The sequence below is a fragment of the Chelonoidis abingdonii genome, chromosome 4 (assembly GCF_003597395.2).
Source record: "Chelonoidis abingdonii isolate Lonesome George chromosome 4, CheloAbing_2.0, whole genome shotgun sequence".
Lineage (NCBI taxonomy): Eukaryota > Metazoa > Chordata > Testudines > Testudinidae > Chelonoidis > Chelonoidis abingdonii.
The window spans coordinates 105,962,492-105,981,532 of record NC_133772.1 but is presented as its reverse complement, the minus strand read 5'-3'; the positions used below and the strand labels follow the sequence as shown (position 1 = coordinate 105,981,532).

At 42.4% G+C, this 19,041-nt stretch overlaps 1 protein-coding gene across 5 annotated transcripts in view; it reads left to right on the top strand.

Moving 5' to 3' along the window:
• Positions 1-18,589, top strand: part of BAZ1A (bromodomain adjacent to zinc finger domain 1A) — a 127,669-nt gene extending 109,080 nt beyond the window's left edge. For 4 of the 5 annotated variants that reach the window (XM_032762846.2, XM_032762847.2, XM_075065508.1 and 1 more), the window contains 6 exons: positions 2,516-2,763; positions 2,854-3,080; positions 4,240-4,727; positions 14,426-14,571; positions 16,963-17,050; positions 17,593-18,589. In XM_032762846.2, the coding sequence (XP_032618737.1) occupies positions 2,516-2,763; positions 2,854-3,080; positions 4,240-4,727; positions 14,426-14,571; positions 16,963-17,050; positions 17,593-17,783 (1,388 nt within the window). In that variant the 3' untranslated portion in view covers positions 17,784-18,589. Of the gene's footprint in view, positions 1-2,515; positions 2,764-2,853; positions 3,081-4,239; positions 4,728-9,092; positions 9,227-14,425; positions 14,572-16,962; positions 17,051-17,592 lie in introns of those variants that run through there. The other variant, XM_032762849.2, reaches the window with a different exon arrangement.
• The last annotated feature ends 452 nt before the right edge of the window (positions 18,590-19,041 follow it).

Below are 19,041 nucleotides of genomic sequence, written 5' to 3'. Positions count from 1 at the left end.
ATAAACTTTCCCTTTATGGTAGAACAGTGGTTTTCAACTGCTAATTAAAAAGTTGTTTGAAATAATTTTACAAATTTAACATTAGGTGATGCAGAAGATAATAAAAGGAACCAGTGGGGGTATAAAAAGAGGAAGAGGGAGGAAGACCAGTCTAGTCAGAAAGATGGTAAATTTAAAAAATGTTCTGTATTTTTAAGAGTTAGAAAAAAATAAATATTTTATTGTCACTTTTTTTTTCTTGACATGTTGATAATTCTGTAGTCACTTGCATAGAATGAGGGAGTAGAGCTCTGAAACTGTAAGACTGTTTCTTCCTGCACATCTAAATGGTGCTTGAGGTAAAAACAAAAATAATTTTAAGGGTCAAATGTTTTACCTTTTTGGCAGTCAGAAGGAACTACACTTGGTTTTGATGTAGGAATCTGTACAAGTTCATGGAAGCAAAACCTGTTAGTTTATTCTTTACTGTCTGAGTAACATAAAAATCTACCATATAATATGATTACATAGGAACCCTTCCTTGAAACTTTTTGAAATAGAAAACTGGTCCCTGAGCACATTTACTGACATGTGACAATATGGATTTATCAAACAAGTTATCTAGTGCAGTAGGACCTAATGGCCCCAGCTGAGATCGGGAGGTCCCACACTCACTCTATAAAGACATAGGAAAAGAATATCCTTTTCCCCCAAAGAGTTGACAATCTGAATAGACAAAGGGTAGGAGGAAAAAACATTATACTGCTACACAAAGGGAACTGGGACTCTATGATAAAAATGACTTAACAGTGATCACATGAAATCTGCAGCAGAGCTGGGAATTGAACCCAAATCTCGAGTCCCTTTAACCACTGCTTTAATCACAAAAATAACCTTCCTCTCTGTTGAATTTTAAATAATAAATAGATGTAGATTCAGATTTGCCAAAACCTCGGGTCTTTTGCCCAGCTTTCCTAGCCTAAACTCTTTCTATCTCCTCACTGAGTGAGGAGAGAGTCTCTGTATTTGTCTAGTCACTGTAGGGCTTTAGTCTCCGCCTTTTCTCACAACCAGTGTCTAAACTGCAGTTGCCTGACAGTTAACGTAACAGTTTAACATAGGCAGTGCTAGGAGGAGCCACACTCCAGTACCAGATTCTAGGTGGGAAGGAAGAAAGGGCCTTGGATGAAGAACACGTAACCTCAGCATGGCCTATTAAATGAGAGGGTAGGGTTGGGACTTCTCTCCCTGGGGAGAAGTTGTTTTGCAAGCAGCTGAATTGCAGACCATTCCTGTACCCACTCCATGACTAGCAATACCGGTCGTATGATCATGCACTTTAGTAGTGACATACTGGCTTTCCTCTGCTCACAGTTTTCCATACTGCTTCTTTCAACACTCAGGAGGAGCTTGCTTCTTTTTTTAGCAGCAGCAATGTTAATCTTCATTATCAGGAAGCTATCGTTGTTAGTGAACCACCAACAGATGTAATCCTGGAAAACCCTACACCTTGCCTTCCTTCCTGTTCTAGATTATTGCCTAACAATTCTTCCATTAAGGCACTACTCTAGACAGATCCACTTGTCTGTGTTGACATATGACGCTTTGGAACAGTAGCAGGGCAGTCCTCTGATGTAATTTGCATTAAGTTTCCAGAAAGCTTGTTGGTCATTTAAAATCTCAGGGCCACATTCAGACCTCACCTCTACTGCACCTGTAGGGAAGAAGCAGCCAAGTAGGACGTAACTTTTTTCTGACCCACTCTGAACCCTTCCAAAAGCCACATAGTTTATAGGTCTTCCACAGAAAGAGTTGTAAAGGGGAACGTTGAGGGGCTTGGGATCAGTGGTGTATATGGCTGGTGGTGGGTTTTTTTGTTTGGTTGTTTTTAAAACATGAGTGCTGTATATCTAGCTGATTCTCTCTTCTTCCTGCAATATAGAACCATGCAACTTGTGTTTACGTATTTTATTTCTTCAAATTTGGGGTACATGATTTAGATTTTTTTTTTAAAATGAGAAAATGGTGTTACTGTATAAACATCAGTGCTGAGCAACTGCTGTAACTTTTTTTTTTTTACTTCCTCTTTGACCTTTAAATATATGGGTTTAAAAAAAAAAAAGTGTTTCCAGTTACTTTTCATTTATTTAGTGCCTGTGTGCTGGAGAATTTTCTTTCTTTTGGTTTAAGAATCTCTTGGATTTCAAAATTGACACCAAAGCAAGACACTTGACATGAATATTCCCATCATGTGTTGACAACAGCTTAGTGTTAAAGGGTGAAATCCAAAGGTGAAACTTCAGTGTTCACAGGTTTGCACTAAACTCTTGTGCCAGGATATAAGCCAGGAAATCCTTGAGACTGAAAGGTTAAGAAATGAGTGGGAATGCTCTTTGGGTGCTTATTCCTACTTTATCACATGAAAAGTAGCTTTTTACTCATGAGTCTCAGTTCAGATACACAGAATCATCAGTCTAGAATGAACCTGGATGCTTGCATAAGTAATATAATTTCTGTTTCCTTCCTATAACACAAGATGCCAGTGATGGTGGACGTTCATATAAAACAGTCCTGGATCGCTGGAGAGAATCTCTTCTTTCTTCTGGCAGCCTATCCCAAGTCTTTCTACATCTCTCCACATTGGATCGAAGCATTATCTGGTCTAAGTCCATTCTAAATGCTCGCTGTAAGATGTGCCGAAAAAAAGGTGACGCGGAAAGCATGGTGCTGTGTGATGGCTGCGATCGAGGTTATCATATCTACTGTATCAGGCCCAAGCTCAAGGTGTCTGAAGAAAAAGCTTTTGAAAATCTAGAATTCAGGTAAGGCTTAAGACCCATGGCACTTCACTAATGCATATGTGTATATTATCAGGCCATTCCTGAAGGAGACTGGTTTTGTCCAGAGTGCCGACCAAAACAACGTTCTAGACGCCTCTCCTCTAGGCAGAGACCTTCTATGGAAAGTGATGAAGAGGCTTCAGAACAGTTTGAAGAAGAGGAGGAAGAGACTTACTATGAGGAAGTGGGACAAAGTGAGGAGGAGGATTATGAGGAAGAACAAGAGGAAGAAGATGAATCACAAGAGGAGGAAGAAATGAGGTAAGTCAGGGGCCATACGAACTGTTACTTTTTAACACTATATTATTCTAGTAGAGCACTAAGCACATTTAATCTACAAGACAGAAGTACGTTGTCCTTGTCTCAAAGAGCTCACTGACTGAAAGAGTTGCAGACACTTTGGTCAGTGGTGACTTTGGCCCTCAGCATTTGGTTTATTGGAGTTACGTGCATAAATATCCACTCCTAGGGATGAAAATACACTCTTATTAATGTGTATGTGAAAGAATACCACCTGCGGTCACTAACTATGGAGTGTCTGCTCATTCTCAAGCCACAAAGATATATTGATATTTGGGAGAGGTGCTGTTCAGAAAATTAAATTCCCAAATTTCAGATACTGAGAGTTTCAAGGGAATAGATGGACCTGGTGAGAACTGGATAGTAAAGAAAACAAAAAGGTTCTCTCCAAAGGGAGAATTCTAGGGATGTTTAATAGGGCCAAGTAAATGTGCAATTTGAAAAAATCAATAAACTGATGAATTCGTGTCACAAATCAAGAATGTAGCTTAAAGGGAGCTTGTGACCAAGGGAACACTTTTTCTCTATAGTCATTTGCAATTGAGTATGAATTAGAGGAATTACATCCTATCCCCTAAAAGTTGGGGTTTAATCATTTGAGAAAACATACATTTCCATGGGACCATCAACTGCCAAATAGTGTCCCTTGGATCTCCCTTCTCTGATTTTGATCTTGCCTTGTGAGGGCATTATAGAAGACCCAAGGACTGAACAGGACTTTGTTAGAACCTGTCGTCCCTGCAGCTTATTTATGTGGGGATGGGACTCCTGTGTATTATTAGCAACAACTCTTTCCTCAAGAAACAAGGAGCCAGTTTAAAAAAATAGAACCCAGAGGTCTCTCCAGGCAGCACATTTCTAATACCAAGCTGTTGAGTTGACTAGGCTTATCAGAATCTTCTTACTACATACTGCACAGAGCATTTGATTTTAGAGAACTCCGCAAAGCAATATTTAAGACTGGCTTCCACTGAAGTTGGCATCCAACTAGCAGTTTTCTATCTTGTTAAACAGAAATTAGGTACTGAATTAGAATCCTTGAGGAGAAGAGGGGAGTAGGAATTTAGAATAGTTAGAAGTAGTGATTTGTACAATATTGCTATGTACTTACATTTTACAGCCCATCAAAACAAGGAAGACCACAAGTCAAACTTCCATTAAAAATGAGAGCAGCTAAACTCAACAATCCCTTTTCAAATCGAAGCAGCCAGCGTCAGGCCTGTGGAAGATATGCTTCTCGGAGTCAGCAGAATACACCTAAGCAAACTGAATCTTCGTCAAAAGTTACTGGAAGGGGGATAAGAAAGATAAAGTCAGCCCCTCCATCAGTAACAAAACCTTCTTTAAGACTGAACAGCCGTACCACTCGTCAGAGTCAAGGCTCATTACGAGCAGATGTATTTGTGGAATTACTCAGTCCTCGAAGACGACGCAGAGGAAGGAAGACTGCAGATAGTACATCAGACAACAGTCCTTCTCTTGGCTTCAGAATTGTTGCCACCACAGACTCATATGAACGGCTTAGAAGATCTCCTCCAGTTTCTACACAGAAGTTTCCTCTTCAGGATAGTGAATCTAAGAGAAGAGGCAGGAAACGACAATCCACAGGTTAGAAAAGCTTTGCTAAGAAAAAGTTAAAGCAACTCCTTAGATGGTGGAGAGGGGGAAGGTTAGGGTTTTGAGGTACCTATTGACAACAGGTTATATGGAAAAATTCTTACGATCTACAAGACAGTTCCATTGAAAATTAACCAGTTGCAACTGCAAATTCCTGTCACTAATCCTTAAGTACTTTGAATTAACCTGTCAAACTGAGTGATCAGATCCATGGCACAAGTGTTAATTTAGTGCAGGGGTCAGCAACCTTTCAGAAGCAATGTGCCGAGTCTTCACTTATTCACTCTAATTTATGGTTTTGCATGCTGGTAATACATTTTAAAGTTTTTTAGAAGGTCTCTCTCTATGTCTATTATATTATATAACTAAACTAGTGTTTTTTATTGTAAAATAAACAAGGTTTTCAAAATGTTTAAGAAACTGCATTTAAAATGAAATTAAAATGTTGATCTAACGCTCCCAGCCCGCTCAGCGTGCTGCTGGTCGGCAGTTCTGTTCACCTAGGCTGGCAGAGGGCTGAGCGAGGGCCTCGGCCAGCGCCCCGCTGGAGCGGTCCTGTCAGCCAGAGAACCCAAGACTCAGCACCAGGACTGTGCCGGGGCTTGGGGGCAAAGGGCGGAGTCAGGGCTGGGTAGTGTGGGAAGGGGCATAGGTTGTCAGGGCAGGGGGGATCTGGTATGGGGTGGGGGTGCCAAGGCTAGGGTGGGAGGGGGGAGGCATGAACAGGAGTCAAAGCAGGAGAGCTTGGGTAAGTAGAGGGAGATACAGGCTCAGGGCAAGGCGCCTGGGGGTGTGCAGGGCTCAGGCAGAGGGTGTGGTGTGGGGGGGGGTTCAGGGAGAGAGGGCTGGGTGAACTGCCCCCCATAAGAACTCCAAACCCCATGCTGCCTCCTTCTCCTCCTGACTACGAGTACCCGTCCTGCATTGGGAACCGAGCTGCTAACTGCCCCCGGACCCGCCCACCTTATTTGTAAGCCATCCCCTTGTTCTTGTCCCTCGACTGGACCCTATCCCCTCCCTGTCCCCTGACTGCACGCCACCTCTTACCACATACCCCCATCCCCAGACCAACCCAGGAACTCCCATGCCTATCCAAACCAGCTCCCCGCCCCTAAAACAGGACCCCCAAAACTCCTGACCCATCCAACCTCCCCCCCGACCCCCTGCCTGGCGCCAACCTGCTGCACACTCTGCCTCCTGACAGGACCCCCCAGAACTCACCAACGTATACAAAAACCCCCCTCAGTTTCTCCTTGTACCCTGACCACCCTCCAGAGAACCTCCCCCCCACCCTGACTGCCCTGACCCCTATCCAATCCGTCTGCCCCCTCACAACCCCAGGACTCCCATCCCCATCAACCCCCCTGCGTCCTGACTGCCCTCCAGAGATCCCCGCCCCTAAACACCCCCCGGGACCCCCTCCCCAATATTCAAGCCTACCCTGCTCCCTGTCCCCTGACTGCCCCCACTCCTTATCCAACCCCCCGCAGCCCTGGGCCCTTTACCTTGAGGCTCTACGCAGAGCCACACACGCTGCCCCACTGGAAAGCACAGCCTCAGCCCTCAGAGTGCTGCGTGCGGCGGCGGCAGAGCTCCAGTGGAGCAGGGAGCGTGTCTGCCTCCCCGCGGAGCCAAACGCCACCCCACGGGATCACACAGCCCCCAACCCCCAGAGCGCTGCACGCAGCGGCAGGGCTCCAGGGGAGAGGAGAAGGCGGGGGAGGGGCCAGCAGCTTGCTGCGCTCGGCCGGTGCTCTGGCCCCTGAGCACGGACCCCGCGGCTTGCAGTGCCGGGAGAGTGGGGCCATTTGCCCATCCCGTGCACACAGCTAAGCTTCTGCTCCCGCAGGGGGAGCAGAGAGTGGGCGAGGCTGGGCAGGATTTTTAATGGCATGCTAGAGTCCGGGCAGGCTGCACCATGCCATTAAAAATTGGCTCGCGTGCCATTTTTGACATGCGTGCCATAGGTTGCCGACCCCTGATTTAGTGTTTTCACTTAATGTGGGGGGCTTTCTAGTTAGTGAACTGTAAATCTGGAAGTGATGATAGACTGACCATGAGTGTACTCCATATGTAACTGCTAAAAGGCAAATACTAAATCTTCAGTAAAGCAAATCCTAATAATAACTATCAAGAAAACCATGGAGGACCCAGAAATAATGGGACAATGAAGTTATGAATATGAGTAACAAATAAAAGAGAGATTCAGCCTAGAAAAATGTACACTGATAATGTTTGGAGAGACAACCCAAAACACTTAATGAGACAATATATGGAAAGCCATAATGCCACGAAAGACCTGGTATGTGATAGAAGACTGCAAATTAGCAAGAGTGGCAGTAAAAAATGCACCATTTCAGACCTTCACCATTAGATGTCTCTGCTCATCCTGTAGCTAAGAATTGCTAATATTCTGCTAGTCCTTCCTGATCAGAAAGCAGAGTAACTGTTCTCTGAATTAGTTGTATTTGTAGGATGAAAAAATGGTAGCTCAGACAGTAAGAAAGGCCTCTGCTATAACCCTATAGTAGATAAAGGCTTATATAGAGCATCTATGTATGAATTGCTGTTTGGGCGGGGGGAGGGTTAAACTGTTTTCTTGGTTATACATACACTTTTAAAAGGTATATTTTTATACAGAGCTTACTAGATTCCGCCTCTTTTATCCTAATGTGCCTGGACATAATCTTCATTAGGTCACTACTGACTTTGTACTGTATTCCAGCAAGGCTGTAGCACAGTTCAGATATACCTTGATATACAGATGGGACTAAACCAAACTGTGAATTGTGTTTGGGGGCTACTGTATTGAAACTGGGTCTCCCAGAATGAAAGCTGGTGGTCATACTGCCAGGGTATGACCATGAGCAGATTAGCAGTGATTACAACAGGGCTCTGGGAATGAGGGTGAACGTGGTATTCTCATCAATCCTACTGGTTGAGGATAGGGGTTTGGGCAGGGATAGACGCATCCTGGAGATGAGTGCCTGGCTGCACAGATGTTGTTGAGAGAAGGGTTTTGGCTTCCTTGACCATGGTGGGATGCTGTTAGCGTCCACAGCAGTCCTCCTTCCCCTGATGAAGAAGAGAGAGAGCATCTTGAGGTGCTTACTCACCAACATAATAAGGGGGGCTTTAAACTAGGTTAAAAGGAGGCAGGGTGACAAAACCCTGCAGGTAAGTATGAAAGGTGATCTTGAGAGAGGGCTGGAAGTTGGGGGTGGGGAATAGAAAATTACAATAGGTTCATAGGGAAGAGGGAAAACAATGGGGGGAATCTCAACATCTTGTATGTAAGTATAGAAATGCAAGAAGTATGGGGAGTAAATAGGAAGAACTGAAAGTCTTTGTACATAAGCAAAATCATGATGTAACATGCATCACAGAGACTTGGTGAGATAAACCTCATGACTGGAATATTAGTATAGAGCGGAGGTTCTCAAACTAGGGGCAGAATGTATTCTTTGGGTATGTGAGAAGCTTTGGGGGGGGTGGGATTTACTGTACACATTTTACCCACAGCAACGAATAACTAGCAAAGCTGATTCCTCCAGACATATCAGGTCCTCAGGAGGCGTTGTACATTTGATTCTAGATCACTGATCCTCAGACTTTTCAGGGTCATGCCCTCCCTTATCCCTGTCTATGCCCTCCTCTCCCGCCAGGGCCAGGAATGGAGCCGCAGTCCAGAGCCACTACTGGGGTGCAGTCGTGGCCCAAGGCTGGGAGTGGAGTCTGGTGCATGACCACAGCTGGGGGCAGAGCTGAGCTGGGTGGTACTCCCACCCCTCCCCATCCCTCATGGCGGCTGGCCCAGGCCCTGCCACACCACCCCCCCAACCCCGAACTTTCCCTCACGCCTCCCTAGGGAGGCGTGCCCCACGGTTTGGGGACCAACTGTGCTCTAGATGGTGGTTCATTTTGATGGATTTCTGTTAATCTTCCATAGCATTATACTAAGTCGTTGCCATCTGTACATTAATCCATTTAATTGTAAGCATCAGTCACAATCACAGTTTTGCTTTTGCTCTTATTACAATGGATTGTTGGCTATGTTTGAAGCAATGCCTTGCTGTTTAGTATTTAGTAAGAGCTGCATGTTGTGGGGGCGGGTTGTATATGTATTTGTGTGGCGCAGGGGCATAAACTACTAGAGACACAAAGAGGGGGAGCACATTTAAATAAGTTTGAGAACCACTGATCTAGACAACATCATACTAAATCTACTCCTGACAAGAAGCCCAAACATCTGACTTGTGAAAACCTTTCTTCCCAACATCCACTAGCCTTCATTTCAGAATAGCACATGATCAGGTGCTGTTGGCTAAGTATGACTGTCTTATTCAGAATTCACAGACTCGCAGCAGAACAGAGCTTATTTCCAGGCTCTGACTGAAGAGGGTAAGTTGGTGGCCAGAACTGCACTTCTGAATCAGCAGTTGGTGCAGCAGACAGGCCATTGTGATGCACCATAAGTAAGGCTACAAGTCTGTCATGGATTCCATGATTTTTTTTGATTTTTTTTTTTTTTATGACCTCTGGAACTTCAACCCTGCACAGCAGGATGAGCTCTGGGTGGCAGGGCGTGGGCTTCTGTGAATTACTGTTTATTGACTGCGACCTGTCAATGACTTTTTACTAAAAATAATCCAGACAAAAACTTAACCTAAACCATGAGTCATGATTGCATTCTTTGGGGTTTTTCATGGAGGTTCAAAACATGGTGAAGGATTTACCTTTTTGATAATGTCCATTTTTTTTCAAAGACAGACGAATCTTTACATACTTCCTTTTGGAGCCAAGAGTCCTTTAAAGTATCTCAGGCAGCCTTACAAACCTAGACTGGCATTTCAATGGTTTTATCACCAGTGGTCTTGTCTCCTACAAGGAGGGCACAAAGAGTAGAGGAGTCTTGTTTCCCAGCACCTCCCATGCCTACAGCACCATCTCACTCCAATCCCCTACTGAAAAGATATTTTTGACGGGAGCTCAAGAGATGTAAACTATTTATGATGCCACCACTGCCCTACCCTCAGATACTTTTCAGTGGTAATTTCACACCTTGTTTCCACAACTGAACTGCCATAACAGTCAAGTGGATATTAAATATCTTCCATTACAGCTATATAGAGTTTATGTCCCTACCTCCTCCAAAATCCCCATCCCTGTTCCTCTTTAGGGGCCATTCTTATGAGGGGATTCTCAAGCAAGAAGAGTGGAATCCCTCTTCCAACAAGAAGCAATAGAGCTTCAGCACCAATGGACGGGTTTTTACACTGTCGTTCCTAAAAAATGGGGGGTTGGAGACTTGTCCTTAATTTCCGTTATCTCAACTGCTTTATTCGGAAGCTGAGATTTCAGGATACCTAAATTGTTTCTGAGGGTCTCTCCTTTCTTCTAATGCACTTCCCTGTAAAAGTCCAGAGATGCAGGATCCTTCATTGAATCCTTACTTACAGCTTCACACAGAAAACAAGCTGGTAGTGTTACTACCCATATAGGCTTTGCCAGAAAGTGAGGAATCCATTTTGGGCCTTTGACCTTCAGTCATCACACACACAGACCACTTATTTGGAAATGAGCACTTTTAATTTACTTTCTACAAGGCTTCTTATTTGATAGGTTACTTAGTTGCAGGGATATACACAATGTAAATGTTTGTTACTACATTATAATGGGACACACATAAGTGAAAACAATGCCAGTAACATCTCACTTGTTTTCATTAACTGTAAACACCAAGTGCACTCTCCTCATATATTTATCACTTTGATCTATACTAATATACAAGTGAATTGGCCTGGGGCTCTGGCATGAGCTGGCACCTGGTCTGAATCTGTCACAATCCCATTTGTCACACTCTACCTACATAGCCTTCAAGTGTGGCCTCAGACAATTATTCACCAACCAACCACAGTATGAATACCATGCTAACAATTCTTTCCAAATTAACATCTTTCCTGATATGGTGGAAGGTTCCTTATCACATGTGTGGGCATCCCCTTCCTACCATCCTTTCCAAACAAGATGATCATTTATAGACACTTACCTTTGGCTGGAGAGCCCACTTGCACAACCATATGGTGCAGGGCAATTGGACCTCTCAAGAGACCAGGACGCACATCAACCTTCTGGAATGCCAGGCAGCCTGAGAAGCTTGCAAGATTTTTCTCCAACTCCTCCAGTCCCACTATGTTCTGATAATGTCAGACAACATGGCAACTGTCTTTTACATCAACAAGCCGGGGATGGGAGGGGTACGATCAATCCCCCTGTGTGTAGAAGCAGTCACCCTGTGGAACTGGTGTATCAGGAATTGAATTACCCTGTTGACAGCCTCAGAATGGGTTGCCGGACACTCTCTGCAGGCATTTTGCTATCAATGGGGGGGATTGCACGAGTGGGAATTGCATGATTCAGCCATAAATAGCATCTTCACTCAGTAGGAGACCAGCAACTGGGATCTATTCGCTTCCCAAACAAACAAGAAATGCAACATATACTTGGAGCTCTAGGACTATGCTCTCAGGGTGGTGATCTTTTTCTCACCTGGTCAGATCATCTGAGCTATGCCTTTCCTCCTTTGCTGCTCCTACCTCAGTTCTTACAGAAAATTTAATCAGGACAGAGCACAAGTCATCCTCATTGCCCTCCAACTGACCCAGACAATTTTGGTTCCCAAATCTCAGACTGTTACCTAGTTCTCCGATCACCATCTAGTCCTTTTGTGATCTCTTGGCTCAGGAGAAGGACAGGATCAAGCATCTCAACCCTTACATGTTTTATCTTATGGCTTGGTTTTTGGCATATTAGTGCTCTGGAGATGTATAAATGATCCTTATTAACAGTAGAAAGGACTCCACTAGAAAATGCTGTTCAGCCAAGTGGAAGCATTTTTCCATCTGGGCACAGAAGAAACTTATCTCTCTTGAGTCAGCAGATAGTCCAAAATGAGGGGAATAGCTGGGCTTTCCCTCAGTTCTATACAAGTCTACCTGGCAGCAATAAGTGCATGCTATCTACCCTCTGGTGGCTATTCAGTTTTCACTCTCTGACTACCAGATTCTTAAAGGGTCTAATTAGAAGTTTCCCACCACTAAGGAAACCTACTCCTCGTTAGGACTAAAATCTTGTACTTTCAGTACTCATTAAGCCTCCCTTAGAACTATTAGCTTCTGTAGCTCACTTATCAATGGAAGTTGCAGTCCTTATGGCTATCACCTCAGCCAGAAGCACAGGTGAGCTAGGAATTCTAATGGCAGATCTGCCATACACTATATTTCATAAGGACAAAGTCTCTTTATTACTCTAAAATTCACCCCAAAGTAGTTTTGGCGTTTCACATGAAACAATCAATAGACTTACCTGTGTTCCCTCTCTCCCTGAAGCAGCGTGTGTCTGGAGAGAAGACTTCATTCCCCAACTTCTACCTGCGAAGGACAAAACCAGTTAGAAAATTACCTAGATTGTTTGTGTTTCTCGCTACAGCAGAATGAGTCCGAGGTTAAGTGGCTATATAGGTTGTATTGGATGTGCCCTACATAGACAAGAGAGACACAAAAGAGAGTGTAGGTCCTCTGCATAGTGGTCAGACAGAGCTAATAATGGACAACACCAAGAACACCAAGGTGTTTAAATGCCTATTTTGTGTCAGTCTTTTAAAAAAAAAAAAAAAAAAAAAAAAAAAATAGTTGTGACTTGATACTTAACACAATTAATATTAATTAACAACAAGGGAGAAGGAACATAAGCCAGAACAGGGAAGGAGCAGGCTACATAATAATTATTCAAGTCATTAGGGCCTGCTGAAATTTACCCTAGGTTACTTAATGAACTAGTTGGAACCATTTGCAGTTTCTTCGAGAACTCGTGGAGGAGAGCTGAAGTCCCAGAGGACTAGAAAAGGGCAAAGACAGTATTTATCTCTTTAAAAGGGTGAACACAGAGGGGAATTATAGACTAATCAGCCTAATTTTGATACCTGGAAAGATACTGGAACAAATTATTAAACAATCAGATTGCAAGTATGTAGAGGATAATAGGTGATCAGAAATAGCCAACATGGATTTGTGAAGAACAAATCATGTCAAACCTCATTTCCTTATTTGACGGGGTTACTGACCTCCTGGATAGGGGACTCAGGGTTAAGCAGTAGGTAGACTTATATTGATTTTAGTAAAGATTTTGATAGCCCTACATGTAATTCTCATAAACTAACTAGAGAAATGTGGTCCAGATGAAATTACTGTAAGGGAGGTGTACAGCTGATTGAAAGATTGTACATAAAGAGTAGCTATCAATGGTTCACTGTCAAACTGGGAAGATCTATCTAATGGAGTCCCACGGGGGTCAGTTCTGGGTCCTGTACTAGTCAATATTTTCAGTAATGACTTGGATAATGGAATGGAAAGTGTGCTTATAAAATTTGCAGATGACACCAAACTGGGAGGGATTTCAAGCGCTTTGGAGGACAGAGTTAGAATTCAAAGTGACCTCGACAAATTGGAGAACTGGTGTGAAATCAACAAGATGAAATTAAATAAAGACAAGTACTTCACTTAGGAAAGAAAAACCAATGTACAACTACAAAATGGAGTGTATTAACAGGAGTGTCATACATAAGATACGGGATGTTATTGTTCCACTCTACTCGGCATTGGTGGGGCTTCAGCTGTACAAGCTTTAGGAAAGATGTGGACAAATTGGGAGAGCCCAGAGGAGAGCAACAAAAACGATAAAGGATTTAGAAAACCTGACCTATGAGAGAAGATTTTTAAAAGTTGGGTATGTTTAGTCTTGAGAAAAGACTGAAGGGGAACATCAGTCTTTAAATATATTAAGAGCTTTTACAAAGAGGAGGGTGCACAGTTGTTCTCAGTGTCCACTGAAGGTAGGACAAGTAAAGGGCTTAATCTGCAGCAAGGGAGATTTAGGTTCAATATTAAGAAATCCTTTCTAACTATAATGATAGTTACGTTCTGGAATTGGGTTCCCTGGGAGGTTGTAGACTCCCCATCATTGGAGGCTTTTAAGAACAGGTGAGACAGGGATGGTGCAGATGTAATTGGTCCTACCTCCGCATGGGGGATGGACTAAATGACCTCACAAGTTCCCCTCCAGCCTTCCATTTCTGTGATTAAACATTGTTTACAGAATCTTCATTATCAATCTTCTATATGATATTTAGCTGTAAATTGCCACACAAATTGACTCCCAAAGTGAGTGAGTAGTATGAGAGAGAAAGAGAACGCAAATGCTTCGGTCTTTTATTGCCCTTATGAGCCACACATCCATCTGCTTTCTTTATACTCTGGAAGAAGAAATTAAGTAGTAAAATCCACAGAGTTCCTGCCTCATTTGCCAAACTTAGTTTTTCAAATCCACCCCTGCTTGCTATGAATAAAGTCCACAGGATGGGATAGCCAGGCAAAATAAAGCTTACCAGAAGTACTGCGAGTGCACGTGCATTTAAAACAGGGTGGAGGTGGGCGTGAGAGAAATTTTCCACCCTTTGCTGAACAAACTAGACTGCGAGAGAGCCCTTCCTGATCTTGTACTTCCCGTCCCCTACATCCCATTAGCTCTTGTTGGTATGTTACACATCCAGTGTTTTCATGTTTTATTAAATACTTAATATTAGTGTGCCATTTTCTTACTTTTTGTCAGTAGTTTTGTGATCTATTTTTCAGATTCATCTCCTCACACCTCATTGAACAGGAGGAGTTCGGGTCGCCAGGGTGGAGTCCATGAACTGTCAGCTTTTGAACAACTTGTTGTGGAACTGGTACGACATGACGACAGTTGGCCGTTCATGAAACTGGTTTCCAAAGTCCAGGTATGCATTTCCCTGAAAATCCCATTGGCTAGTACAGAAGAATGGTTAGGCTATACTAGCATTACAGAATGCCTGTTTTCCTCAATCACATTGCAGCTGCTCCTGGTGCCTGGGGGTTACTTTGGTATTACCAGATTTGGAATTTTTGTTCATGTCTGACCAACTTTTTATACAAAAACTTGAGAATTGAAACTGACGAGAGCAGGAATTATTAGGCAGCTGGAAGGAGTGATTTTAAGATTTAAGGGGGGAAATCTCTATCTTAGAGAAGTGGGTTGGCACGGACGTTATAACCATCTACACACATGAATGAAGGGTATAAACGTCAAAGAGAGGAGTTACTTAGATCAGGAACATGTGGGGAGGGCAATATCTTGGAGTAATGGGATTAAAATAAGAAAATCTCTGCCTGAATTTGAGAAAAGCTTCTGGATGGGGAGCTATATTAATCGTGACCTTCAGAAGAAAGTGGTAGAAGCTCCATTGCAGATACATTCAAACTAGACTAAGCAAAGCACTGGAAAAAAAGTCCCTTCTATTATTTGAAAAACAAAAATCCACAGCCAAGTACACTTTTAATTGTCTGTGTAGTGCCAGAACAGATGAATGTAATTACTTGCTGCCTGTCAGTGTGCTGACCTGTATTTACAAATCCTGGATGCACTTAATGATCACTCTCTTTATAAATGCCAAGGAATGGATGATTTTACCCACCTGGCCTTCTTCACTGCTAATTCCTCCTGCAAATTCGCTAGCAAGTTGCACCCCAAGATGTAGGTTCAGAAGAGAGCCCATAGCCAAATTATATCTGGCTTAAAATGTATATGTATGTTTCTGGGTTTTCTTGTCAGACAACCAAATTTGGGATCCAAATTGTTCCATAAACAAGACACCCTTTAAAAATGTCTTCTAGTCTGATTTGGGGGATGGGGACCTTGGAATGTGTGCTTGCACAGAATTCAAGGTTTGTGAGCCAAATGATCAGCAGCTGGGTTCACTAATCCTCCTCCCCTTTGCTTTAATCCTGTATGCATCTCTTATTTTGACTAACTCTGAGTGATTGACTGAGCGGCTGCTCTCTCATTGTCTGGCATCTGTATACAGTCTATCCTATATATGCCACGTAGAAATCTGCAGTGTCTCCTACCCTTCAAACAAAGTATGAAAGGACTAATAGAGTGAAAATAGCCATCCCTCAGCAACAAGGGGCTTGTAATATAAAAATAAGTACTACAACAAAATGAAAATTGTTTGGAGATACCGTAGAACTATAGAAATGTAGGGCTGGCAGGGACCTCAGGAGGTCCCCAGCACTGAGGCAGCATTAAGTAAACCATCCCTGCCTGACTAGTGTTTGTCCAAGAATCAATGGGGTCTTGTGGGTTTGTTGGGAGTCAGGAGTGGGCCTGCAGTGTGTCTGCCCAACCTCAGGAGGAGCATAGGGTCTCATGGAGTCTGCAGCCTCTTCCCACAGTTGCTACCTTAGTTATCAGGCAGCAAGATGCCTAGACGTGAAACCTGGTGTCCCAGTGAGGCTGCATTTAAAGCCATGGCTGGCTTCACTCCAAGGCCTTAGGCACCATAACATGATAGCAGGAGTTGGGAGCAACTGCCTGGAAAGATCTGCTATTCGATATGACCCATGAGCCCTGGAGGTTTTTTGCCTTCCTCTGCAGCGTGGGGCACGGGTCACTTGCTGGAGGATTCTCTGCACCTTGAGGTCTTCAAACCACGATTTGAGGACTTCAATAACTCAGACATAGGTTAGGGGTTTGTTACAGGAGTGGGTGAGTGAGATTCTGTGGCCTGTGTTGTGCAGGAGGTCAGACTAGATGATCATAATGGTCCCTTCTGACCTTATGCGTCTATAAGCTGTTTTTAAAATTCTCCAATGATGGGGATTCTACAATCTCCCTTGGAAGCCTATTCCAGTATAGTCTAGCATTGTATAATACATAATATTATGTAATATAAATTATTTTTGCATCTTAGCAAGTTTGAACAGCTCCAACACAAGTGTAAAGCTCATAAATTAAGCCACTCTTTTTTCTTAAAAATTCCTCCATCAGATATTTATGCTTGGGGTTCTTTGCCCAATTTCTTTAACTTCTCTGAATGCATTATTGATTTGTTTTATATTTTGTGGTCTCTTGCTTGAACAACTTTAAAACTACGTCAAGAAATTAATAGTTGAATTTCAGTAAATGCTGGTTGTCAATAAAGGGCCTGTTAAGAGTCTTTCCGCTGTAACAGTAGAAAGTCCAAGTAAATTTGGGGCTTTCTGTGTATATCTTAACACCTAATTATTATGAATTGAATTTAAGTTTATGTATATTTTTACATAATAAAATGAATAGTAAATAAAATAAAGTGAATATTTTTTTTTTTTAGGTACCAGACTACTACGATATTATCAAAAAACCTATTGCCTTAAATATAATCCGTGAAAAAGTGAATAAATGTGAATACAAATTAGCATGTAAGTACTATTTACTGAAGTAATTAATCCTGTGATCTGTTCTTTATGATTAGAAGTCTTAGCCCCTTAAAGAAGCAGAGCTGGAATGGGAGGATTTGAAAACTTGTATTTCTTCAAAAAAACATTCTTAAAAATGTATGAACTGCTTTTTTCAGTGTAGTGATTGTGTTAGTAGTTGTACTGCTAATGCAGGTGAAACATAACTAAAGTGAATGGTCATGGAGTTTCAATTACCTTCTCAAGCCTTAGAGATGGTACCCGTTAAATAGGGTTGTGGCACATTGATGGGATACATACCAGAAAACTTCCATTTCTGTTGCTTGAAGACAGAGGATTCTGACTGTAGGGTTGTTAATCTGACACTATACATATGCACTAAATTCACCCTATTTATTGGTGAAGATCTTTGTTAGCAACTGTCTTTGTGAAGGGCATCATCCTACTGAATTCTGTAGTGCCGTAACAGTATGCTTTACTCGTACTATTATCTATGGTGACCTGGCAAATGCACTAAACTCATTTCTTTAATTTTTATTTACCAGCTGAATTCATTGAAGACATTGAATTGATGTTTTCGAACTGCTTTGAGTATAACCCTCGTAATACAAGTGAAGCAAAAGCTGGAATTAGACTTCAGGCTTTTTTCCACATTCAGGCTCAAAAGCTTGGACTCCCTGTTGCATCTGGTAATGTGGACCATGCTGCTCCAGCTGCAAAGAAGTCACGAATTTAACCTCTTCCTTCCAAAGGATTTTTTTTGAGGGAATCTTTATATTCATGAAAATGAAACATTAAATCATGCAGTCGTCATATCTGTATAAAGCAATAACACCAGTTTAACCACCTTGAAGTGTGGCCTGCACTATATTCTCAATTTAATATTAAGCACTCAGGAGAATGTAGGAAAGATTACCTTTGCTACAGTTTTATTCAGTGTCTAATAACTTTGACGGATGTATTGGATACAGTACTGGTTTACAGAGGTTTTGTACATTTTTAAGACATTCATGTGTCCAAATATCTTTCAGAAATATTTTTTCTGCACCATATGACCTTGTTTTATCCTCTAGATTTTCTAGGAGCTGTGGTATTATGAGGACTTTATCAACTCAGACAAAATCTTCTACTGTAGCACAGTTGAAGAAACTGTGTAAATGTCTGAAACTCTGAGTACACCTTTTCAACACTACACATGAATGAGTACAATTGCATATCCTTTCAAGTACTGTACCAGTGCTGGCTGGAGGTATTCAGTCCGAGTTTATTAAGTAGATATTTATTTAGCATTCAAAGTAATTTGTGAATTTGTTTTGTATTTATAAAATTTGTATGTGGGGGGGATAAGAGTTCATTAACTTTTTTAATTTTTCTCCTGTGTTTTTGTTTATTGCTCTATCTTCCTGATGATCAGTTGATAAAATAATACCCTCTCCTCTTGCTGGCAGTTCTTTAAGCAACAAGTAACTTGCAGGACTGTATTATAAGTTTCTATGTACAACTTTCTAAGTGTACAAATAAAATGATACATTTTTCAAAGTATTCTGAGCTTCTGAAGTTATTGTAGTCTGCCATCCTTATGCAGTCCATGGTCCTAGTGATTTCAGGTGGGAAGCTGCTTGTGTGAGAACAGCAAGATTTGGCTCTGATGAGAGTATCAGAGGGGTAGCCGTGTTAGTCTGGGTCTGTAAAAGCAGCAAAGAAGCCTGTGGCACCTTCTAGACTAACAGACATTTTGGAGCATGAGTTTTTGTGAGTGACTACCCACTTCATCAGATGCATGTAGTGGAAATTTCCACTACATAAGCAAGCAAGCTAGAGATAACGAGGTTAGTTCAGTCAGGGAGGATGAGGCCCTGTTCTAGCAGTTGAGGTGTGAAAACCAAGGGAGGAGAAACTGGTTTTGTTTGAACTAACCTCAGTGGTGGCCCTTAATGTAGCTAGCGGTGGAAGAACCCTTCACATAGCTGCAGGCTCAGACAGCAATTTGCCAT